General features: G+C 39.0%; 1 protein-coding gene across 3 annotated transcripts in view; it reads left to right on the top strand.

Moving 5' to 3' along the window:
* Positions 1-7,573, top strand: part of PRDM13 (PR/SET domain 13) — a 38,085-nt gene extending 30,512 nt beyond the window's left edge. For 2 of the 3 annotated variants that reach the window (XM_007484363.3, XM_016431205.2), the window contains exons 4-6: positions 535-666; positions 822-942; positions 4,854-7,573. In XM_007484363.3, the coding sequence (XP_007484425.1) occupies positions 541-666; positions 822-942; positions 4,854-6,688 (2,082 nt within the window). In that variant the 5' untranslated portion in view covers positions 535-540 and the 3' untranslated portion in view covers positions 6,689-7,573. Of the gene's footprint in view, positions 1-507; positions 667-821; positions 943-4,853 lie in introns of all 3 variants that reach the window. The other variant, XM_056818621.1, reaches the window with a different exon arrangement.
* Positions 7,574-22,896: the final 15,323 nt, after the last annotated feature.

The raw sequence follows: 22,896 nt of genomic DNA on the forward strand, positions 1-22,896 counted from the left end.
TTTGGATGACTTTTATTGCACAGTCCTTAAACGATCCGATTCCTCTTTTTCTCTTTGTGGGGTCAGATTATGATGTGGGAGACTCTGGGGTCTGGGAAGAAGTATCATTCTCTCATAGGAGAAATCTAGGACTGCCTGGCCCAGACAATTTTTTTTTTTCAGTGTAGTTCAGAACTTAACGTTAAACAAAACAAAACTGAAAGGAGTAGAGGTGAGAATGGGTGCAAAAAAGCAATCTATAGACTCCAGAGAAAATGCAAGGTGATTAGTTCTGCTGCAGAAACAACAGAATTGTTGAAATGAACAGTCATAATCCCCTAAAGTTTAATAGTTGGAGGTATCCTAACAATTTCGACACCACTTTCTCCTCTTCCTTGTCCCCAGTCCCCCCCCCCCCCCCCCCCCATTCCCTAGATATTAAACTGCTAAAGAACCATCCACTTTTTGGAATGCACGTGGGATGTAAGCAAGATCCTCCATCTTCTTTAGTTCGGATCTTATAGTAAGAGGAAGACTATTGCTTGTTATTGGCAGGTGCGAATGGTGAGAGGGGAATTAGTGGATGAATCTGGAGGATCTCCTTTGGAGTGGATAGGGTTAATCCGAGCGGCCAGGAATACTCAGGAACAGACTCTGGAAGCTATTGCGGACTTGCCAGGAGGACAGGTATTTTGGATTCACTTCTTTCCTGTCTTGGGACAAACTCTCGTCAACCCTCTAAAGCCTCAACCTTTTTTTTCTGAATACTCACTTTACACCTTAGCTGTGTTTCCATGGATTGCCAGTAAAAACGACGCTGTTCAAAATCTTTTCCCTAACAGATCTTCTATAGGGCGCTTAGAGATGTACAACCAGGTGAGGAGCTGACCGTGTGGTATTCGAACTCCTTGGCTCAATGGTTCGACATCCCCACCACCGCTACTCCAACGCACGATGAGAAAGGTACCAACTACTTGGGTGGGGGCGAGGGGCACAGGTCAGATGATGATAGCAACCCCGGGATGGGGTTAGAGTCGCCGGTTTATGGCCCATGCACTTCCTCTAAGGTTGAGGGTTAATTTTTAAATAGATTTTCAGCAAGTTTTCTGAACACAAAAAATTTTAAATCGCTGCAAATATATTATTAACTTCCACCGACCATACAGGATTAAGGGTTGAGCAGTTTCTTAGAAATTACTGTTCACTTTGCTCCACCTCCTCAAATTCAAATAAGGAGTAGGGAGATAAAATTCTTGGCTCTGTCAATACGGAGCTGTGCTGTGCTATAAACGATATTGCCTCTCCAGGCCTCAGTTTACTCGGCTCTAAAAGTGAGGAGATGGGCTTAGGCTTACCTTTAAAATGCATTTCAAATCTAGTGCTCTCTGATCGCACATTTTAATTAATAATTTAAAGGATTCTCTTTGCGGAAAAACTGTTGATCATTTCTTGACTCTCCTTCCCACCAAGACTAGAAAACACGATAAAGAAAGTATAACAATGTAATTGGGTCATAAATAATAAGTATGACACAAAAACATTCTAGTTGATGGAAATGTAGTCCCGTAGTTTAGAGATGAGCGATTTAGCTCTAACTCCATTTTAGGAACATTACGGTACTTACACTGCCAGTTGGCGGCTCTTTCAGGTTCCCCCACACTTAAATTGTATTTATTCATTCCTCCCCCTCCCTATTTAAATTGAATTTGGGACTTTTCCCAGTTTCTACTTAGATTTATTTGATCCTTTCCAAAACCAACAGTCTATTTATGCAAATTAGGATCCTGTAACTAAAGATGAAGCCGTTTTCACTTCACCAGAAGAAAAGTGAAGAATACTTCCCCAGGGAAGGAGGAGCTGAAGAGTGGAAGGGAGTAGGACTTCTTTAAGTCTCTAGGCTCCACCATCAATACATCAAGCCTCTATTGATTTTCTTTATTTGTCAGTGCTCCCAGCTATTTGAAATCAATACCAGAAACACAAAAACAAACACTAAAGAGTAAAAGAAGGAATGTTGTTGAATCAGAAGAGACTGCTATTCTTCTCCAGTCTATCAACTCAGTTATCTCATTTCTGAAATTAGATCTTTGGTGTTTGGAGACCAAATGTGGGAAATTTGGGACTATTTTTGAAAAGGAGGAAACAAAATGAAGTTCATTCAATGCCCCTTCCTGAAATTGCATAATAGTGTACAGTACTTGTTGGCTTCATTTTTTTTCCTTTTTTATGCATCTGTACATACAAATGTCTATGATAAAATTGCTCTAAGAACTCTTGTTTTATACACCACCTCAAACAAAATCCTATTATCAACTTCTTTGGATAAGAGGGGAAAAAAGCACATTCAAATATATGTGCATTCTGACACATAAATCTAAGACCCCTGAGACCCTCCCTTGCTCCAATAACAGGAGCAAATGTAGTAATAATAGTCTTAATGTTTTCTATTTCTTTTCACTGATTAAGTGAGCATCTGTTAATGGTGGGGGGTGGGGAAGCAGTTACAATTATCAATAATCTTCTTTCTGAGGAAATGAAAACCTTAGATATTCATTGCTATATTATTCTGAATACCAACTTTCCCCAACTTCCAGATGTTTCAGAGAAACCTTTTCAGCATGAGGGAACCAGAAAGAACCAAGACAAAAGTCACATGTTAAGTACATTTATTATATTTTGCCCATTGGTAGGACCTCAGGAAACCATTCTAGGCATTTGGGATAACCGTAGAGAAATCTATTTCAGCATCAGACATAGGTTATTTCCAATGGTCAAAACTGAAAAGAAAACATTAGGGGGCAGCCAGATGGCTCAGTAGATAGAGGGCCAGACCTGGAGATAGGAAGTCCTGGGTTCAAATTTGACCTCATTCATTTCCTAGCTGTGTCCTGAGACACACTGTTTAACTCCCATTGCCTAGTTCTTAACACTCTTCTGCCTTGGAACCAATACCCTGTATTGATTCTAAGATGAAAGGTAAGGATTTAAAAATATAAAATGAAACATCAACTTAAGGCTGAATTAGGTCACAGAGGGACACCTGTCATTTCTATGTATTTGTTAAATTGGCCAGGAGTTTGAGAATAATTTGGCCAGTGAGATTGAGAATAATTTTAACCCTCTGCCATTAAATAAATTGCTTAGTTGTGACTCTACTCTTGCTGCATTATTTGGCAAAGACCTTCAAAAAATCCTTACTTAAAAAAAAGAATTTCAAATAAAAATATTAGGTTAATAGAGCCCAGGATGTTTTCTGATATACATACATATATACACATACACCAGTTATTTTACTTGGCTGTAATTAGCCTGAGTTACTCTAGAACAAAGGATTTTTGGACAACACCTTTAAGGTTTTTCCAATGCTTCTACCCAGATGAAATAAACTCTGGCCTTGCATTTTGGCTTTCATCATGGATGCCTTTGACCACCTGTTTCAATCAATGATACTTATGACAAGAAAGGATATTATCATATATGGGAGGATGAAATCTTGAAACATTCTTGGGAGTAGTTTTTGCTTTGAGGGTGACATTCTTAATGCTAGAACTGAGTGTATGTATAGTGAGGAAGATTTGGATTTCTTATGAATTATAAGGATAATAACATTTTTTTTGTGATGAAGCCTGATAGGAGTTATGCTCATTTCTTTCTCAACTAACTTGCTTTGTAGGCTTATCTGCCTCATTCTTCTAAGTTAGTAGAGCTATTAATCAAATGAGCCTATTCAAAAGATAGCTTTCTCTTCTGAGCACAGTACACAATAGCATCTTTGGGGGGGGGACAATCCCTAAATATTTGTTACTTTATTAAAGGAATTGGGAGTGGGGTGAATTGTATTCTGTGGATTATTCAATTTATAACGTGTTATGGCTCAAACATACTATTAAAATTTCAATAACATTGTTAAAAATTAATCTCTAAAACATTCACATATTTTGGTAGGATCATATTTTCCTTTCCAATAATATAGAAAGATTTCCCCTAAACCTTTATTGATTCCTAGTTTGTGCTAAAGTGTCTGAGATAACTCCGGTATAAGAAAGCAGGACTTAGAATCAGAAAATGAAATCTTTAGACAGTTTAGTTTGAGATCTTTTGTCCCCCATCAAATTACAAGAGGGCAAAGGAGAAAGAAAAACTAGGAACGATTTTGAAGAATGGCAAATCATAGTCCCTACGTGGTCCCTTCAGTTTGTTACGCTCCAGGAAAACCTCGGGCAAAGTGTTTAAGGCTGGCAGGAGGAGGGATGGGTGGGTGGTGAACACAAAAGACATTGTCCTATGAAAAGGAATGATTACATATGGCCCATACATACAGGATATTGTCTCGCCTGGTAATGAGGGGCTCACGACCATTAGATTGGCCTTTGTTCAGTTTATCCAAACTCCTTGACATACGCCACCTATTCTGCAAACGTCAACAGATGGGCCAGAGCACACCACAAGCCTCGACACATGATTTAAGGGAACAGCTGTTCTGGTCTTTCCCCACACAAGTCAGATCAGCTCAGCCCTGCCCTAGTCCATACAGAACCTTACTCAGATCAGCCTGGTTTAGCTCAGTTCCCTCAATTGATTCTCAGGAGGTGTGAGCTGGACTGAACCAGGCAGACAACCCTACCTATGGCTATAAGAGGGTCCTAGAGTTTAGATAAGAAGATGGGAGATACATTATTTAAGGTTTTTTCTGGGTCTTTATTTCTCCTGGGGGCCCAAGAAACTTCTCTAGTAGGCACTTAGACATCGGTAATTTGAAGCCTGAGAGTGATGCATCTAAGCATCCTTCCTAAATCAGTAAAGAAAAGTGTGTCACACTCCGTTTTAGCTCTCCAGACTCCCCAGTTTCTTCACCTGCTGTCTTTCTTTCATAGGGGAGGAGCGCTACATCTGTTGGTATTGCTGGAGGACTTTTCGGTACCCCAACAGCCTCAAGGCGCACCTGCATTTCCATTGTGTGCTCAGTGGCGGCGGCGGCGGTCGAGCCTTTCTGCACCACGAGCACGCGGCCCGTCCAACCGCTGCCCCGACCCTCGACGGTTTCCGCCTCTCCCCGAAACCCGCGGCTCCTGAGCTCGCTGTGGCCGCCCCCGCGGCCTCTCTGCGCAACCACTCGCAAGGACCGCCACCTCCTCACCAGGCCTGTGGGGCGCGCGAGGGTATCAAGCGCGAGGTGTCCTCGTCTACCTCGCCGCCCCCCCCTGGCAAACTAGGGGCTTCGGTCAAGAAGACAGGTGCGTTCGGTCGCGAGGAGCAGGAGCGCGCACTGGACATGAGTGTGGGACCAGGCAGGGGGCATGGTCACTTCCTTGGTATGGTAGGCGGTTCCCCGGCCGGTTCCGGCAGCCTGGCTTTCTACCCCGGGGCGCGCTCCGCCTTCAAGCCCACGGGCCTTGCCAAGGCTGCGGCTGCAGCCGTAGCTGTCCATGGAACCGACTCCTATCGTGAGGACAACGGGGCAGGTGCCGGAAAGGCCGGAGGCGGTCTGGGTTTTGGCAAGTTCTTGGGCGGGGTCAAGCTCGGCGGCCGTCCGGGGCATGAACCCCTGGTAGCGAGTGGAGGAGGAGGTCACCACCATCATCACCACCACCACAGCCACCACCACGCCAAATGCCTGCATACGGGAGACGGCCCTCCGCAGCCTCCTCCACCCCCCCCTCCGCCTCCGCCTCCTCCCGTGTTGCCCTGCGCCGGAGCCCTTCGGGGTTTCCCGCTCTTCTCTGGTCACCTGGAAGAGGCGTCGGCATTCAAGCACGTGGAGCGGGCCCTGCCGGCCGGCGGGCTTCCCAGTGGCCGCTACGCCCAGGTACCCCCGGCTGCTGGGCTGCATCTGGAGCGCTTCTCGCTCCCTCCTTTTGAAGCCGGGGGTCTTAAGTCTTACCCCGGAGAATGCAGCCACCTCCCGGCCGTCATGCCGGCCTTCACCGTGTATAACGGGGAACTGCTGTATGGCTCTTCAACAGCCGCAGCGGCCGCTGCCGCTTACTACCCTCTCAAGCTGCACTTCGGCAGCCTGCTCAAATACCCGGAGTCCATGTCTTACTTCAGCGGACCCGCTGCGGCCGCGGCTGCAGCTGCTGCTGCGGCGGCCGCGGCCGCGGCTCTGAATCCCGGCGAGCTGGGCTCTCTGGCCAGCATCGACCGGGAGATCGCCATGCATACGCAGCAGCTGTCCGAGATTGCAGCCGAGAAAAGCCGCGGTCGCCTGGACGGGGCGCTGCAGCCCATCGGGGTCCCAGGCGGAGGCGGGGGAGGTGGAGGAGGTAGTGGCGGGGGTGGGGGCTCTGGGGTGGGCGGGAAGCCAAAGACAGGACACCTGTGCCTGTACTGCGGCAAGTTATATTCCCGCAAATACGGGCTCAAGATTCACATGCGGACTCACACGGGCTACAAGCCCCTTAAGTGTAAAGTGTGCCTACGTCCCTTTGGCGATCCTAGCAATCTCAACAAGCACATCAGATTGCACGCCGAAGGTAACACTCCGTATCGCTGTGAATTCTGCGGAAAGGTGTTGGTCCGGCGCCGAGATTTGGAGAGACACGTTAAGTCCCGACACCCAGGCCAGAGCGTGCACGCCAAGGCGAGTGAAGAGCAGGACTGCACTCAGGGTTATCCACCAGAACCAGGGGACCCTAAGAGCGACAACGAAAGCGACGTGGATGTCTGTTTCACAGACGATCAGAGCGACCAGGAAACCGGGGCGCAGTAGGGACCGAGATTCGTAACCTCCTCTCCAAGAGAGAAACTCTGAGGAAGAAAACAAGGGAAGGGAGGGTGTGGGGCCCGTTCTGGGTGGAAAGAGGAATCGCACAGTAAAGGAGAGATGTGGTCTTGAAGGAGAACCTTTCTTGAGTTTCCTGCATAGGATTTAGAACAGAGCAAGGTTTCTCTGGCTCTCTGCAAATTGCCAGGGCAAAAGGTTAGGTAGGAGCCAGCTGACTTAAAAATAGAACCAATCCCAGGCCTCTGGGACAAAGAAAAGGGGCCACATTACCCACACTCTTTTGCCCCTTAGATGTTCTGGTAAGGCATCCTTCCTGGCTTGCCAAAGCATTCAGTCGTCAAGGGGCTAACCTCGAATTAAGCCCAATGTTGCACGGCTACGCTACCGCCGATATTTTTAACCTCTACCTATTTTTAGGAAAAATGTACTTTTGTGTCGAGGAAATTGTGCCTTTTGAAACGACTGATTTTCTGTATATTTTACATGAGCATCTCGTTTTCCAGAAACAAACGGTAGTCACAATTCTGCAGACCTGACGTCGAATCACTCTATTTCTACTTCCTGGGTGTGCTCACTCTTATCTAAAAATAAGTATTGCAGCACTGAATATATCTAGATAACAGATATATGATTTGACCAAGTTGTGATTATTTATAACAAAATAATATTTGAGTAACAAATGTAAAATTAATATCAAAAGCATGTCTAAAAGCACGCAATATATAAATTTAATGAAAATGTTATTTGGTAGAATACAAATGTGGTGTATGTTTGCTTTATAATGAATGATGTATAGTGGATACAGCATTTTGGTCTTGGTTCCAGTTTGTCATGTGTTTTTTTTTTTTAATAAAGTTACTGACAAACTACTGTAAATAGTTTTTTTTTTTAGTAAGTTTTCACTTAACCCAAAGGATTTCTATCTTAACCTTTTTTTTTAAATAAAGCAAATTTAATAGAAAATCAGAAACGAAATTAATTTCAGAATACTTGAACTAATGAAACAAAATAGTGTCAAAATATGCCAAAATCTTATCAATATTGTAGCTAAAAAATAATAAAATCAATTTTCTGAAAAGCAAGGTCCAAGACACCTATGCATGCCACAAGTATTTCAGATAGTAAGAAAAAGTGGGATATTTTCACAAAACGATTTTTAACACTATGAGTGCTTTTTCTATACGTTGAAAGAAGAGGTAGGAGACAATGTCTAGGAATAAATTATCCCAAGGAAAATATTTCTTATTGAGCATTATTCAGATATTACTTTTCCTTTCACATGAAGGAGGAATCCTTGTTAAGAGCCAAAATTGGTATTTCTAAGATAGAGGCAATGAAGATGGTCACATACTTGTCATTATAAAAATAAGGATCCTTAAAAGGAATTGTTTTGTTGAGTGAAACTGGGGCGGCAATACAGTATGTATTGATAGAATTCATAGGAACATTAGACCCACAAAGTCCATATTATGACATTTATGTTTCCTTGTAAGAGCTAGAGGGAAGGTAGAAAGGAATCAATTCATTCATTCAATTGACCAGCAGGTTTTCATTGAATCTGGATAGATTTTATAATTGGTTTTCACTTATGCTTTACTTTTTTGAAAGAATAAGCCGAAATCCTACATGCTTTTTAGGAAACTCTATATTACTTTTTACACTGAGATGTAACCATTTTTGCTCCACGATAGTTAGCCTGATGCTCTGGTCCTGAAAGAACTGTTTTTCTTGAATACCTCTTGTGATCCTGTTGTTGGTAGATATTGACTGGTGGAGCATGGGTCTTTTCTGATCTATCACAGCAGCAGGCTCAGTGTGGAACCTCTAAATCAATGGCTTATTTTCTGCAGGAAGGGTCACAATGCCCTGCCTTGAGATAAATGCTCTATTCTTGGGATTCATAACACACAGTGCCAATACAGCCTGGCTTCGAACAGTTTTGTATTTTAAAAGAAAACTCAAAGAATAAAAACGTGTTTGCTCTCTAGTTTAAAAAAAATTTTAAATCCAGGCAGCTATTCACCATTGGAACATCAGATCTGTGGTGCTTAGTGTTAAATCAAGCTCACTTTTAGAAGGGAATAGTTAAAAGCTTTTTGAAATAAGAAAATTTCCCCCCTTTTCATTTAAGGTAGTTTAAACCTAAGCAAAGTGGACAATTAATAAATGATGCTGCAATTTCAATCTGAGGAAGAATCCTAAATAGAAAGATGTTCTCTCTTATCTCCCTGTTACTCACCAAATTACATATCTAATTTATAAAATCATTTGTGATTTTGTGTGAATGGAGCTTGAAAATAAATAATCTAGGAATAGTTTTCCTGAAGGAATTCAATTTAAAATGGACTCATCTCCCTCCAGTTAAATAAAGAAAATAAGCCATCCAAGAACCAATATAGCCTTAAAAAAAGGAATCTAATCAGAGAGCACTATAAAGAAATGAACTTAAATAGAATTATATAAAGTGCCTACTTTTAATATTTTAGTTGTACAATGTACTTTGCCTATCCATGTGTACATATTAAAGAAAACTACATTATTGTTGTTAAATTCATCAAATTCAAGTGACATTAGTTTTTCTTTGAGCATCTTCAAATGGATGCAATTTCCTTTAGTCTCATTGTCATTACCCTCTTCCATAACGTAAAGGGACCTTAGAGATTATTGAGACAGCTAGGTGGAACAATATCAAAGAATGCTGTACTTGAGGTCAGAAAGATCTGAGTTCAAATTCTGTCTCAGACACTTAGAAGCTATGTGACCTTGGGCAAGTCATTTAACTTGGTCCATTTCTACAACTGTAAAATGCAGGATGCACCAACCTCACAGAGTTGTGAGGATCAAATAAAATGATATACGATTCAAGGAATTGCCAACTTGAAAATGTTGCTGTTATTATTATCATTTACTCCAATCTCTCCATTGAACAGTTAAGGAAATTCATGATAGATTAAGCTATTTGCTCAAGATCATTGAGCTAGTTGATTACAAAACAAAACCTAACAATTAGAAACTAAATCCTCTGATTTTAGGACCAGAGCTTTCCCTGCTATGATAGGGTATGAATATACTTAATGTAAATATGGGAACATAATGCTAATTAAATAGCACAGATTCTTAGACATTTCCCTTTATATTCTGTGTTAACATGATGTAATAGAGTCAGTGCAGGACTGGGAATCATGAATTTTTATCTTTTCTCTGACACTAGTTAATTGAGTATAGAGACATTGCAAATGACCATTGTGAGAGCCAATTTTTGCAGCTGAAAACAGACACAATAATATTAAAAAAAAACTCCTTATTTTCTGTCTTAGAATCTATACTTAATTTCTGTTCCAAGGCAGAAAATCAGTACGGACTAGGCAATTGAGGTTAAGTGACTTGTCTAGGGTCATACAGCTGGAAAGTGTCTGAGGTCACATTTGAATTCAGGACCTCCCTTCTCCGGGCCTGACTGCACCTACTGTATCCACTGTACCAGCTATGTTAATATTCTGACTGATTTGCTCCACAGGGATTTTGTGAGAAAAGTGCTTTGTAAATGAGTTATTCTCAATGAAAAATGGCAGATTTCAGGAGGTTGCAATGTTGGATTTGGGATCTAGAAGATCTAGATTAAAATCCCAGTATTTACATTGAGGTGACCTTGGACAAGACTCTATTATTCTCACTTTTATCATCTGTGAAAGAAAGTGGGGACTAAATAGTTGTAAAGTCCCTTCTATGTTTATAATACTAAGGAGTAAAAATTTAAAACTAAATTAATTTGGGCACATTGATTTATACTGTGATATAGGAATTCTAGGAGCATTTTTTTTTTTGCTATCAAATCAATGACATTTTTAGCTCCCTTCCCAACTGCACCTCAATAAAAATGTTTGACACCCTTTCCTAACTTGATAGTACTGCAATTCAATAAAGAAAAAAGCACTCGTGTTCCCTTTTACAGTTGTATCACATTAACTTTCTCTCCTCCCTTCTTCCTTCCTTCCTTCCTTCCTTCCTTCCTTCCTTCCTTCCTTCCTTCCTTCCTTCCTTCCTTCCTTCCTTCCTTCCTTCCTTCCTTCCTTCCTTCCTTCCTTCCTTCCTTCCTTCCTTCCTTCCTTCCTTCCTTCCTTCTCTCCCTCCCTCCCTCCCTCGGATGCTCTCTTGACTGTTTTTCTCTTTCTCTGTTGATGGAAGGAGATGGTTTAGTTCATTCAGAAAAGTCATCAGCTGTGAGGTCCAGGGGCTGAGATAAACCCACGCCGACCATTCATCTAGTCTCCATCCACCTTCAACCTCCTCCTACCCTTTCGGCTGCTCTGTCTCCCCTCTCCAGAGCCTCCCCCCCGCCTCCCCTCCCCCTCCCCGACCAGGTGCATGACAATCTTGAAGGGGGCTGGAGACCCAGCTGCTTTTACACTCCGAAGTAGTTCTACCTCTGGGTACATTTCTAATCCTGACAGACATGGAGGAGAGAGTGGGATGTTTTCAGGGCAGGTTCCAGTGGTCCTAGGAGTGCGGGGGCGAGAGTTCGAACTCCGACCAGAGCTGGGGGTGGGGAAAGGAGAGTTGGGGGAGGTTTTAGAGGGCCTGCTGTAGGGATTGCAGGTACAGAGAAGGTGGTGATTGGCTGAGACCAGTTAATTCGTGTCATGCCATTGGCTAGTTCTTAAAGCTGGGGTTAAGATTGGTGAGAGGGTTGTCAGCCCTTGGAAAGGTGGGGGATCTGGGATGTTTTATGGCGCCACTCCCATTCCTTTTGGAAACATGTACCCCGCGGACTCCGAGCTGGATTAGTAGTTAAGCTAATGCTCCTGTCTCGAGGTGACATATTTGTGCCACTGCAAGTCTATCGTGGTTCACATATGCTGTTCGCGCTCCCTTGTAGTCTTCGAACAATTTGGAAGAATCCTGTTTCCCTGGACGTGATTTTTCCTTCGTAGCCTAAAGTGTTCCTAGCATTTGGATTTCATAGGAGTGTCTCAGGCTAGGATGCTGGGGAGAGGAAAAAGAGATTGACGTCCTTCTAAATTTTTTTCTGAGAGAAGTGAAAAGGGGTTAAAGATAAACGAACAATAGTAGCCAAATTATTCTTTTAAAGAGGAAAAAAGGTCAGGAAATAAGCGACGGCATCTCCCCTCACCCCCATCCCCACCCCTTTAGTGATAAAAAATCAACAGAAGAAAGAAGGGAGACTGTAGTTGTTGTTCTTGCATCAGCAGAGATCCTGTTCCTAAGCAAGTCTGGAAGGTACAATGCCAGTATTATAAATCCTCACTATCTATTTTCTCTTAAGAGAGAAGAGGCAAAGGGAAGTCAGTCAGAGATAGATGAAGTTCTGCTCCCTCTCCCCTTTCCTCCCTGATCTGCAGACGCTCATCCACGAAGTTCTGTGGTATTCCAATCTCAAAAATAATTAATGGCGACCAAGTTCGTCATGAACCACAGCTCCAAGTTCTTACACAAGAGGAAGGGTTCCTGTCATTTGCCTCTAATAGTTTAATTCAACATGGGTGGGATCTCTCCAGAGAAGCTTTGATCTGGCAAAACTGTCGATGATCCTGTCTCCAGGAGGATGTGTACACAAGTTCAAGTTTTAGTTCCAGTAAAATTGTTTTAAATCTTTTAAGAATGAAAATTTCACATAATTTCAAGCCAAGAAACTTAATTTCGTGTCCATTTGATTATTTCGACTTGTAGTAGAACAGAAGAATATAGACAATTATGAAGATAATATCCAGATAGTTGAGAAAAGAAAAAGCAATATAGTAGTAATAGCATCAAGGATGGATCACAGAAACCTAAAACATTTAGAATAGTTTTTTCATGTAAATAATGAAAGTGGTTTCATATGCAATAAATAAAATATATTAAACACCCTTTGCTGTATTCTGATTTATTATTAGATATGATATAGCACAGCAGCATAGAATTAAATTCAGATATAATTTTTATGTTGCTCTTGACAATACCCTTTCAGAGAACTGGCTAGAATCTTTGAATCCTGCCTCAGATACTTATTAGCTGAATGGCTCTGGCTAGTTACTTAACTTCTCATTTTTTTCTCACATACCTCTCACAAATTTTTTTCATATATAAAAGAGAAAACCCACAGGTCTGTTTCTAGGAAAGCACAAATTAATTATAACTTAAATAATGTCAGAAAACACTTTAATTTAGGAAATCCTCAAATTAAAGCAATGTTTTGATATGAATTTTTCCAACAACAACAATCCATAACTGTTACTTATTATCTTCTTTTTTCAGGTCTAATTAAACTAAGTCCCTTTATATGTGTTCTGATGGAGGGGGTCTTAGCCCTTTTTTATATCATGGATTCCTACTTTAGTGAAGTCTATGGCTTCCTTCTCAGAATGTTTTTAAGTGCCCAAAGTTAAATGTAAAGAATAACAAAGGAAACTAGTTAAATTGAAAAATGTGTAAAAATAACAAAAACCTCTCAAATTCATGGAACACATTAAGAACTCACTCTAAAGTTATTTTAAATCAAGTTACCTCATTGACAAACTATATTTGAATTAAAACAAACTAAACCTAATTCTAATAAATTGAACAGAAAGCTTTGTGTGGAAATGTCTTATGTGACAGGAGATATTTTGAAGAAAAATATAACTACTGCCAGCTCTAGGTTAGAAAATAGTGAAAGTCAAGGATTGTTTTTGATTCTTTCCCCCTCCTTTTTTGACAACCGGCAAAAGGAAAGATTTTAAACTTGACTGTGAGCAGTTGTTTCCTGAATTATCACCCTGAGGTAAAAAGAGACTTGTCAGGGTCAGGTTCAAGCTTCCTTGAGTTCACTGGACCATATCACATAAAATCTTTGAGCAACAAAATGCTTTCAGGTATGTTTAAAGTCAATTTGATGAGAGATGTATCCACCGAAGATGTCGGATTTTATAAATTTATTTCTATTTTATAGGAAACAGAAAACCCTTAGCAACCAAAATGACATAGAAAATAGAAAATATGTTGGTGAATTTATGAGAATGGATTTTCTGGGTAGTTTAGTTTAAAACTAATATGTTGAAATGTGGTTTCACAGAAATTAGCTGCTCACAGCCCAGTATTTCTGCAGAGACAAAATGTGTCCTGCTTAAAAAATTTTTTTTACCTTATTAATGCATTCAGTTGGTATTTTTATATTTTTTAAAATGCTGGTGATGATCTGGAACTCCCCTTTTTATGAAATTGATATAAAATTTCTTCAAATCTTTTTAGTCTGGCATATAACTACCTTGAGTTCTCCTTTTGGACAGTATGAAGAACTCAGATGAATTTTAATGATCCCACTCCATTTGTACCAACTCCATGCCCCAACCCTAATTATAGAAAGTTAAATCAATGGATTTCGCTCCTACAAAACATATGTCTTGAGAAAAATCATTGTCAAAAATCATTGTAAGTACTGAATCTTTATGGAGGTTCACATTATGCTTTCTGCTTGTGCAATTGACATGAATTTACTTCATTATGATTATACACCTTGTACTTTGTTTCACTAAGACTTCATTTTGGAACAAGTGTCTAAACCAATAGTCTTTTAGAGATTTATATTTGAGACTTTTAAAAATGAGGTTTCATTTAGAGCATTACATTCTGATGTTTATGGATATTTAAATATAAATGTCAACTCTGGCCCAAGGGGTAACCTATTTCACAAGAAGTTCAGATAGACAGTTGATTTTTAGGAGAATTTGACACTAAAGAAATAGAAACTTCTTTTGTATCCTGTGATTCATTATTATACTATCTGGGACTATTGGGGAAAATCTCTTAAAATTTCTAGAATCTTTCTAAAAGAAATGAACAGAATCCAATCATTCTAATCATTTTAATAACCTTTAACTTCTGACTTAAAATCTATACTAAATATCGGTTCTAAGGCAGAAGAGAAGTAAAGGCTAGACAATTGGGGTTAAGTGATTTTTTCTGGGTCATGCAGCCAGGAAGAGTCTGAGACCTGATTTAAACCCAAGATTCCTCATCTCCACACCTGACTGACTATCCACTGAGTGATCTAGCTGCTCTTAAAAGAGTACTATCTAGAAAAGTCTCTTGTTATCCAAAATAACAGAGATTAAGTACAATCATTTATTTCTTCCATTGGGAAAGAAGCACTTAACATAAAAAAAAAAAGACTCAAAAACAAGTATTAGCACATACTCCAAGGTCAGACATGACTGAACAACTAAACAACAACAACAACAACAAAGCCACAAAATATGACCCATTTTCTCTAGTATATTTTCCTAGGAGATAAACACTAGAGAAATTTGTGGAACTGCAGAAATGATACATCGCATTGATCTCAAATCTGCATTGTCTAGATATTAAGTAAAGAACTTTATTTTCTGGCTAGCTAAGGATGTATAGCTAATTCTTTTGGCAGTGTCACCCCCTTTGAGAAGGGTGTAGATACAGGGAGCACTTCCCACTGGTCAATGAGTATCCAATTCAGTGACTTCAGACCATCTGAGCTCATGAGGTTGCTGCCAAGATTGGAAATGCCCATTTCTCAGGATCACCATTTCATCACCTGTGCTCAGAGGAGGAAACACAAAGCAAAAGAGCCAGTCAAGGCTTACCTGAAAAAAGCATAGCTTCTTTCTGCTATATGCTGTTAGCTGCCATAACTGTTGCTAGAGAAAAGGGCACAGAAATCCTCTCCTCCCTCTCTGCTAAGTTCAAGGCAGAGCTGGTGTTGTTTTTGTGCCATGAAAAAGTCTGCTTCAAGAGCTGTCTCTTGTCAACCTTTATGGACTACAGAATGGGCAACTTTTTTTTTTCCTGGCTTAATCAACAATAATTTTTTTTTGGATATAGTATCCCTATCAAGGCAAGTAAGTCCAAACAGGTGCCACTGGTTACATATATACTTTAAAGAGGGCCACAGAACACATATGTCACCAGAAAGTGGCCCAATTACATGGTCAGCTTCATGGGAAATGCTCCAATCCAACCAAAGAATAGCTACTGCAACATTTCATTTTTGTGAAAGACATTCTTTCTTTCTATTAGGTGACAAGTCAACTTATATAAACTTAGGAGTTTCACAGACTTGAGTTCAAATCTGCTTAAATACTTAGTAGTTGTATGACACCAAGTAAGTTGCTGAACCTCTATCTGCTCCAGTTTTCTGAACTACAAAATGGGGAAACTAATCTCTCCCTGTCATGCTTATTATTGCTTTGATCGGTAAAGGAAAACCGCAGCAGAGTTGTATGTTCAGGTTTATGACTTCCATGCTAGGTATGAAACAATCATGATCCTGAAACTTCTTCATTCTGTTTTTCACTGAGAGTGTTGGATACTTTTATGCAGAATGTCCCAGTTTCCCAACTTTTATCATTTCAGCTGACTATTGAAGAAGAGACAAGGGTTATCAGCTTTAAAATTTTAAAATATAGAGGGAAATTGGCAATGCAATAGTAAGAGGGGAGAGTTCTAAAAGGCTGACTAGTACAGTATGTTGGAAATAACAATGGCCAGTAAAAATCCTTATGGATGCAGCAGCAACAGTGGCTTCCCATGATCAATCTCCTCCTTGTGATGAGGAGAGTAAAGTTGTTTCAGAGGCATAGTTTAGTTAAAGAGGTTGCTGTCTTTCCAGTTCTGAGCCAAAGAGGGTTGAGTTTACCTCATCCAATAATTTTTCAGTCTGTGACCAGCCCCCAGTGTGGCAAGGACCTCACTGAATGCTCTAGTAATGGTAGCTTGGATAGTATTGGTCAGAGTTTTTGTAGAGAGGAGAATAAATACTGTACTTTGTAGTCTATAAGGCATTCAAATGAAGGATGACCCTAAGGACAATTCCAACTCTCTGCTTCTTAATCTATCTTCCTCTTCTTTTGTTCCTTGAATTCCTTCTGAAGAATTTTCAGGACCTTCAATTTCATAATTTAGTGACTGGTGAAATTTTGGGAAAGTGTCTCTGTTTTCATGGTGACTCTGATGAAGGCTTTGATACAGATTTACAGATATATTAGCACTTTGGTAGGATCAATGATCCTCATGGGATCTGTGACCTCATAGACCTCTTCTATTACAGATAATATCTGCCATACTTTGTCATTCTATTAAATTCTTCTTCATATCTTCCTAGAAATTCTCCATAGAAGATATGAGTAGTGTAAAGAATATTGGATTTGGGATCAGAGGATTTATTTTTGAATCCTGCCTTTCACTTATGGAACCTTGATAAAATCACTTTCCTTTCTGAGTTTCACTGTTTTCATTTGTGCAGATTGGGGACTAGGTTACATAATTTTGGAAGTCTTTTTTTGATGGAAGTCTTTGATTCTTTGTTTTATTCAGTGCACTAGAGGATTATCTCTAGGATTATTATTATTATTATTATTATTTTTAACATTGTGAACACCAGCCAGTCCATTTAATTTCTGAGGCTACTCCTTGATCCTGACACAGTACTATCCCATCCCCTTTTCTAAATCTATACTTCTGTATTATTTCTTGGTTACTTATTTCTCACAATTAATCAATGATAAAATATTCCAGCTAATATGACTCCTTTCATGTAGCTTTTCATGATCATTTGGGTCACCTACCATTTGATTTTTTTATTTGAGAATTTTTAACTAATTAATTTAGAATATTTTTCTCTGGTTACATGATTTATGTTCTTTCCCTCCCCTTCTCCCACCCCCCTCCTGTAGCCATCGTGAAATTCCACTGGGTTTTACAAGTGTCATTGATCAAGCTCTATTTCCATATTATTAATATTTGCATTAGGATGTTCATTTAGAGTCTACATCCCTATTCATATCCCCATCGACCCATGTGATCAAGCAATTGTTTTTCTTCTGCATTTCTACTTCCACAGTTATTCCTCTGGATGTAGATAGCATCCCTTCTTATAAGTCCCTCAGAATACCATTTGAATTTTTGAAGACTGACATATTCTATGTCTCATAACCATATAAGAACTCTGGAAAATATTCATGTTGTTACTTATTATAGTATTACATTCTGTAATGATAACATTAGACGAATAAAACATGATATAGTAATAATAATATCTGGTACTTATATGGTACTTTATAATCATAATAGCAGACTTGCATCATACTGGTAGTGAAATGTTTCTGAATACCCATTCCTGGGAAAATCTAATTATTCTCAAGATCATGAGAGGGCAGAGCTGTGAATTCCAAAACCTCTATTTAAGGAAGAAGCATAGCTCAAAACATTTGGTTTTCAGCCAGTTGCACTACTTTGGCATAACTTTGACTTCTCCATTATCCTCCCAAGTGAGTACCTTCTTCTCTGTCACATTTTTAGTTTCTTTTTGTGTCATGTCATCCCTTGTTTGATTATAAAGTTCCTTGAGGCCAGGGACTGTCTTTCTTTTCTTTTCTTTTTTTGTATTTGTCTCCCCAGTGTTTGGCACAATACTTGGAATGCAGAAGGTGCTTAGTGAATGTTTATTAACCATTGATTAATTTTATTCTAATCATTCTCTGATCTTTTTTTTTTTGCTTCTAATTCCATTTCTTATGTGGAAATAAACAACTTAAAAAAAATCCTTACCTTCCATTTTAGAATCCATACTGTGTATTGGTTCTAAGGGAGAAGAACTGTAAGGGGTAGGCAATGGGATTTAAGTGACTTGCTCAGGATCATACAGTTGGGAAGAGTCTCAGTCTAGATTTGAACCTAGGACCTCCTATCTCTAGGTCTGGCTCTCAATCCACTGAGCCACCTAATTGCCCTCAAAATTACTTTTTCTAAATCTGGAAACTTGAGCTCTGATGGATAAGCTTTTGCCTTAATCATACCCAGAACTAGGTCTCTATTTACTTCCTGGCCATTTCTAAACTATGATGCCACTGGGTACAGTGTAAAAAGCACTGCCTTGGGAGTAAAAGAACTAGAGTTCAAATGCTGCTTGTCTTTACCTGTGTAATCTTGGGAAAGTCACTTAATCTCTCTGGGTCTCAGTTTCCTCATCAGTAAAATGAAGAAATTGGACTAGATGGTCTTTGAGATGTTCTAGTTCTTTAAATTTATGAACCTATGATTCTCCACCCTCCACTTTTTAGCCTCTTTATATATATATATATATATATACTTTCTTCTTTTCTATCCACACAAGAATATAAGATCTTTAAGGACAGAGAATACTTCCTTTTCTTGTATATGGGTTCCCAGTGCTTAGAAGAGTTCCTGGTACATAGTTACCATCGTCATGATCATGATCATCATATCTTATTTTTGTTACTTATTGGGTGCTGAAAGCTATTTTCCTCTTTAAGTAAATGAGAAAAGCTACACAGAGGAAAAGGTAGATTTTTCTTTATTTGTAAAATGAGGGTGTTGGACTTGAGCAGAGGTGCCAGACACAGCCTGAAGCCACATGCATGCACTTAACACTCCTAAGGGAAGTCTGAACCAGATTAAAATGTACTTGGGAAATCTTTAATGAAGAAAATAAAAATACAATAAAATATAGATAACATTACATTTTAAATCTAAGTTAATATGCACCCCACAGGGATCCTTATGTATGGTTTAGTGGCCTCTGTTTCTATGAGTTGATACTAAAAGAACTACAATTTTAGAGAAGCAATTAACTGGGTGTTTGATGAGTATGTTTGTAAGAATGCTGTGTTTTGTTGGTGTAGATTATATGGTCTTTCTTTTCTATTTAAACCTTTACCTTTTGCTTTAGAATCAATACTGTATATTGGTCCAAGGCAGAAGAGCAGTAAGGGCTAGGCAATGGGAGTTAAGTGACTTGCCCAGGGTCACTCAGCTAGGAAATGTCTGAGGACAGAGTTGAACCTAGGACCTCATTTGGCTCTTCACTGAGCCACCTAGCTGTTCCACCCCATCTTTTAAGTTTTAAAGTGTGGCTTTATTAAAATATCTTATTTAGATATTTTAGAGAAGAAGAGAAACAAGTACTTCTCACTTATGAAATAATGCTGAATAAAATATATAAAAGTACATGGTTATTTGAGTGACTATTTGGCAACTCAAATGGCTCTATTTTTTTTTAAACATTATTTTATTTGGTCGTTTTCATACATTATTCACTGGAAACAAAGATCATTTTCTTTTCCTCCCCTCCCCTCCCTCCCCCCCCCCTTCAAATGGCTCTATTAGAGTTGTCTCAAAATGCTTAAATTTCATATTTGTAAAATTCTAAGGTAATTGTAGAATTACATTACATTACAGAAAAGAGTACAAATTGCTCCTCTCTCATGCATTCCTACTTGAAGCAGACAGCATTCATTAAGCTATTTCCATATAACTATGCTTTACTAGAAAAGGTTTAATTAAAGATTACCTATGTAAATAATTAAATGTTATTTGGGAATTCAGTGCAAAAATCCTGATGACTTTTGAGTCAAAGGACCTGGATTCATATCCCAGTTTTACTATAACCTGTATAACTTTGGGCAAGTGGTTACCTGAAACCTTCTGGACCTCAATTTCTTTTGTGAAAAACAAAACAAAAATACAAGGGATTTGAGTCAAAAATACTCCAAGGTCTTTTCCCAAATTCTAAATCTATGAACATGCACCTTAGGTCATAATTTGGCATTCAGCCTTAAGATGTACCCTAACAGCCTTTTATAGTTATGTTAACTCTAAATTTTACACTTGAAGGATTCAAGCCTTTCTGCTAGTTATTCAGTTTACTTTCAATGATTAAGGCTTTAACCATACTTCTAAAAGCAATGATTAATCAGGATTACTTTCATGTACAAATAACTGTCTGCTTAATGAAATAAGCCAATTATAGGAGAAGTGGAAAGTTAAATGACTTTAGTTTCCTTCCCTGACTAATGCTAATCTACAAACTTTTTATCCCTAAAACACTATTTTTTTTAAGAAAATGAATTTGACACACTCTTGTTTTTCAGAATTCAAATACAGGTTAAATATTAAAACCCATTCAAAAGAGGAAATCTTCAAAGATGGAACAGTGTTTTGGTGACATGATTTCAGGGAATGAATTATACATTATATGCCAATATATATATATATATATATATATATATATATATATATATATATATATATATATATATATATATATAGATAATTACACATACATGTGGTTGAAAAATCAAGACCAAAATCAGGTATAGTTTAATGTATTAAAAAAAAAACCCTTACCTTCCATTTAGAAATGACTGGTTTTAAGGCAAAAAAGTAGTAAGGGCTAGGCAATTGGGGTTAATGGTCTTGCCTGGGATCACACAGATAGGAAGTGTTTGAGGTAATATTTGAATCCAGGACCTCATCTCCAGTTCTGGCTTTCTATTCACTAAGCCACCTTGCTGCCCAAGTGTGATGTGTTTTAATAGCAAACTTACAGGAATAATACACAAGATAGACAATGTGAAAAACATGTACTTGCACAGAGGATAACTTAGAAAAGTATAGTGACTAGAAGGAATCTACTCTAAGATAAAAATGCTACATTTGGTTGCCAGAAATTTAAAAAAATTACTTAAAAAACAACCCTTATCTTCTGTCTTAGTATCTTCTCAGACAGAAGACAGAAGAGTGGCAAGGGCTAGGCAATAGGGGTTAAGTGACTTGCCCAGGAACAGATTTGAACCCAGATCCTCCTGACACTACCCTCTGTGATACTAACTGCCCTAGAAATTTATTTTAAAAAATCCCAAAGCTGGGATTATCTAGAAAAAATTTAACAGATTTATCTGAAATGGTTAAAATGTTGATTTTTTAAATGTATACTTATTTTATTTTATTTTTTTAAACATTGTTTTATTTGGTCATTTCCAAACATTATTCATTGGAAACAAAGATCATTTTCTTTTCTTCCCTCCCCCTCCCCTCCCACCACCTCCACTGGGTATCACATGTGTTCTTGACTGGAACCCATTTCCCTGTTGTTGGTATTTGCATTAGAGTGTTCATTTAGAGTCTCTCTTCAGTCATATCCCCTACACCCCTGTAGTCAAGCAGTTGCTTTTCATCGGTGTTTTTACTCCCACAGTTTATCCTCTGCTTGTTGATTTTTTAGATTTAGATTTAGTGATTTTTAGATCCCTGCAGATTGTTCAGGGACATTGCATTGACACCATAAAATGTTGATTTTTAAAACATTGATGGGAAGCAATTTCTTTGGACTTAATTATTGCTTTATGTCCTCATTTATATTAAAAATTTACACACAAATGAAAATAGAAAAAATGGTCAATACCTGGATTCTGTTCCCCTTTTCCCCCATTTGCAATCATATACTTCAGTACCACTTTACCCCATGGAAAAAATAAATCTAACATTCAGAAACACCAATAATAGGGAGAAGAGATTTTTTGTTTTGTTTTGACAGTGAAGAATGTTTCCCATCATAGTGGAGGTTGAGCACACCTCCACTTATGCCAAATGCACTGTATCTTTTGGCATTACTGGGACACATCTGGTGTGGATAGCATATAAATTGGTGTCCTGAAATGGTCCAACCAGATAGACTTCACTTGCCTCTTGGAATGCACCAATTGCTGTGCTTTGGAAACTCAGATATGTTTTCAAGCCCTGAGAAATTTCATGCCCCAGACTCTGGAGTGGAAATTCATGAATCAGAAGTTTGGTGGACATTTACTAACATCTGGTTTCCCTGAGAGGCAAGATACCCTGCCTCTAATGAGGTTTCTTGAGCCCTTGGTATTTTTTTAAATAAATTTCTAGGGCAGTTAGTAGCACAGTGGGTAGTGTCAGGAGGATCTGGGTTCAAATCTGTTCCTGGGCAAGTCACTTAATCCCTATTGCCTAGCCCTTGCCACTCTTCTGTCTTCTGTCTGAGAAGATACTAAGACAGAAGATAAGGGTTGTTTTTTAAGTAATTGTTTTAAATTTCTGGCAACCAAATGTAGCATTTTTATCTTAGAGTAGATTCCTTCTAGTCACTATACTTTTCTAAGTTATCCTCTGTGCAAGTACATGTTTTTCACATTGTCTATCTTGTGTATTATTCCTGTAAGTTTGCTATTAAAACACATCACACTTGGGCAGCAAGGTGGCTTAGTGAATAGAAAGCCAGAACTGGAGATGAGGTCCTGGATTCAAATATTACCTCAAACACTTCCTATCTGTGTGATCCCAGGCAAGACCATTAACCCCAATTGCCTAGCCCTTACTACTTTTTTACAGAAAGCTGCTTCCTAGGCTTTACCCCCGTGTAT

This window comes from Monodelphis domestica, chromosome 2 (assembly GCF_027887165.1).
Source record: "Monodelphis domestica isolate mMonDom1 chromosome 2, mMonDom1.pri, whole genome shotgun sequence".
NCBI classification, from domain to species: domain Eukaryota; kingdom Metazoa; phylum Chordata; class Mammalia; order Didelphimorphia; family Didelphidae; genus Monodelphis; species Monodelphis domestica.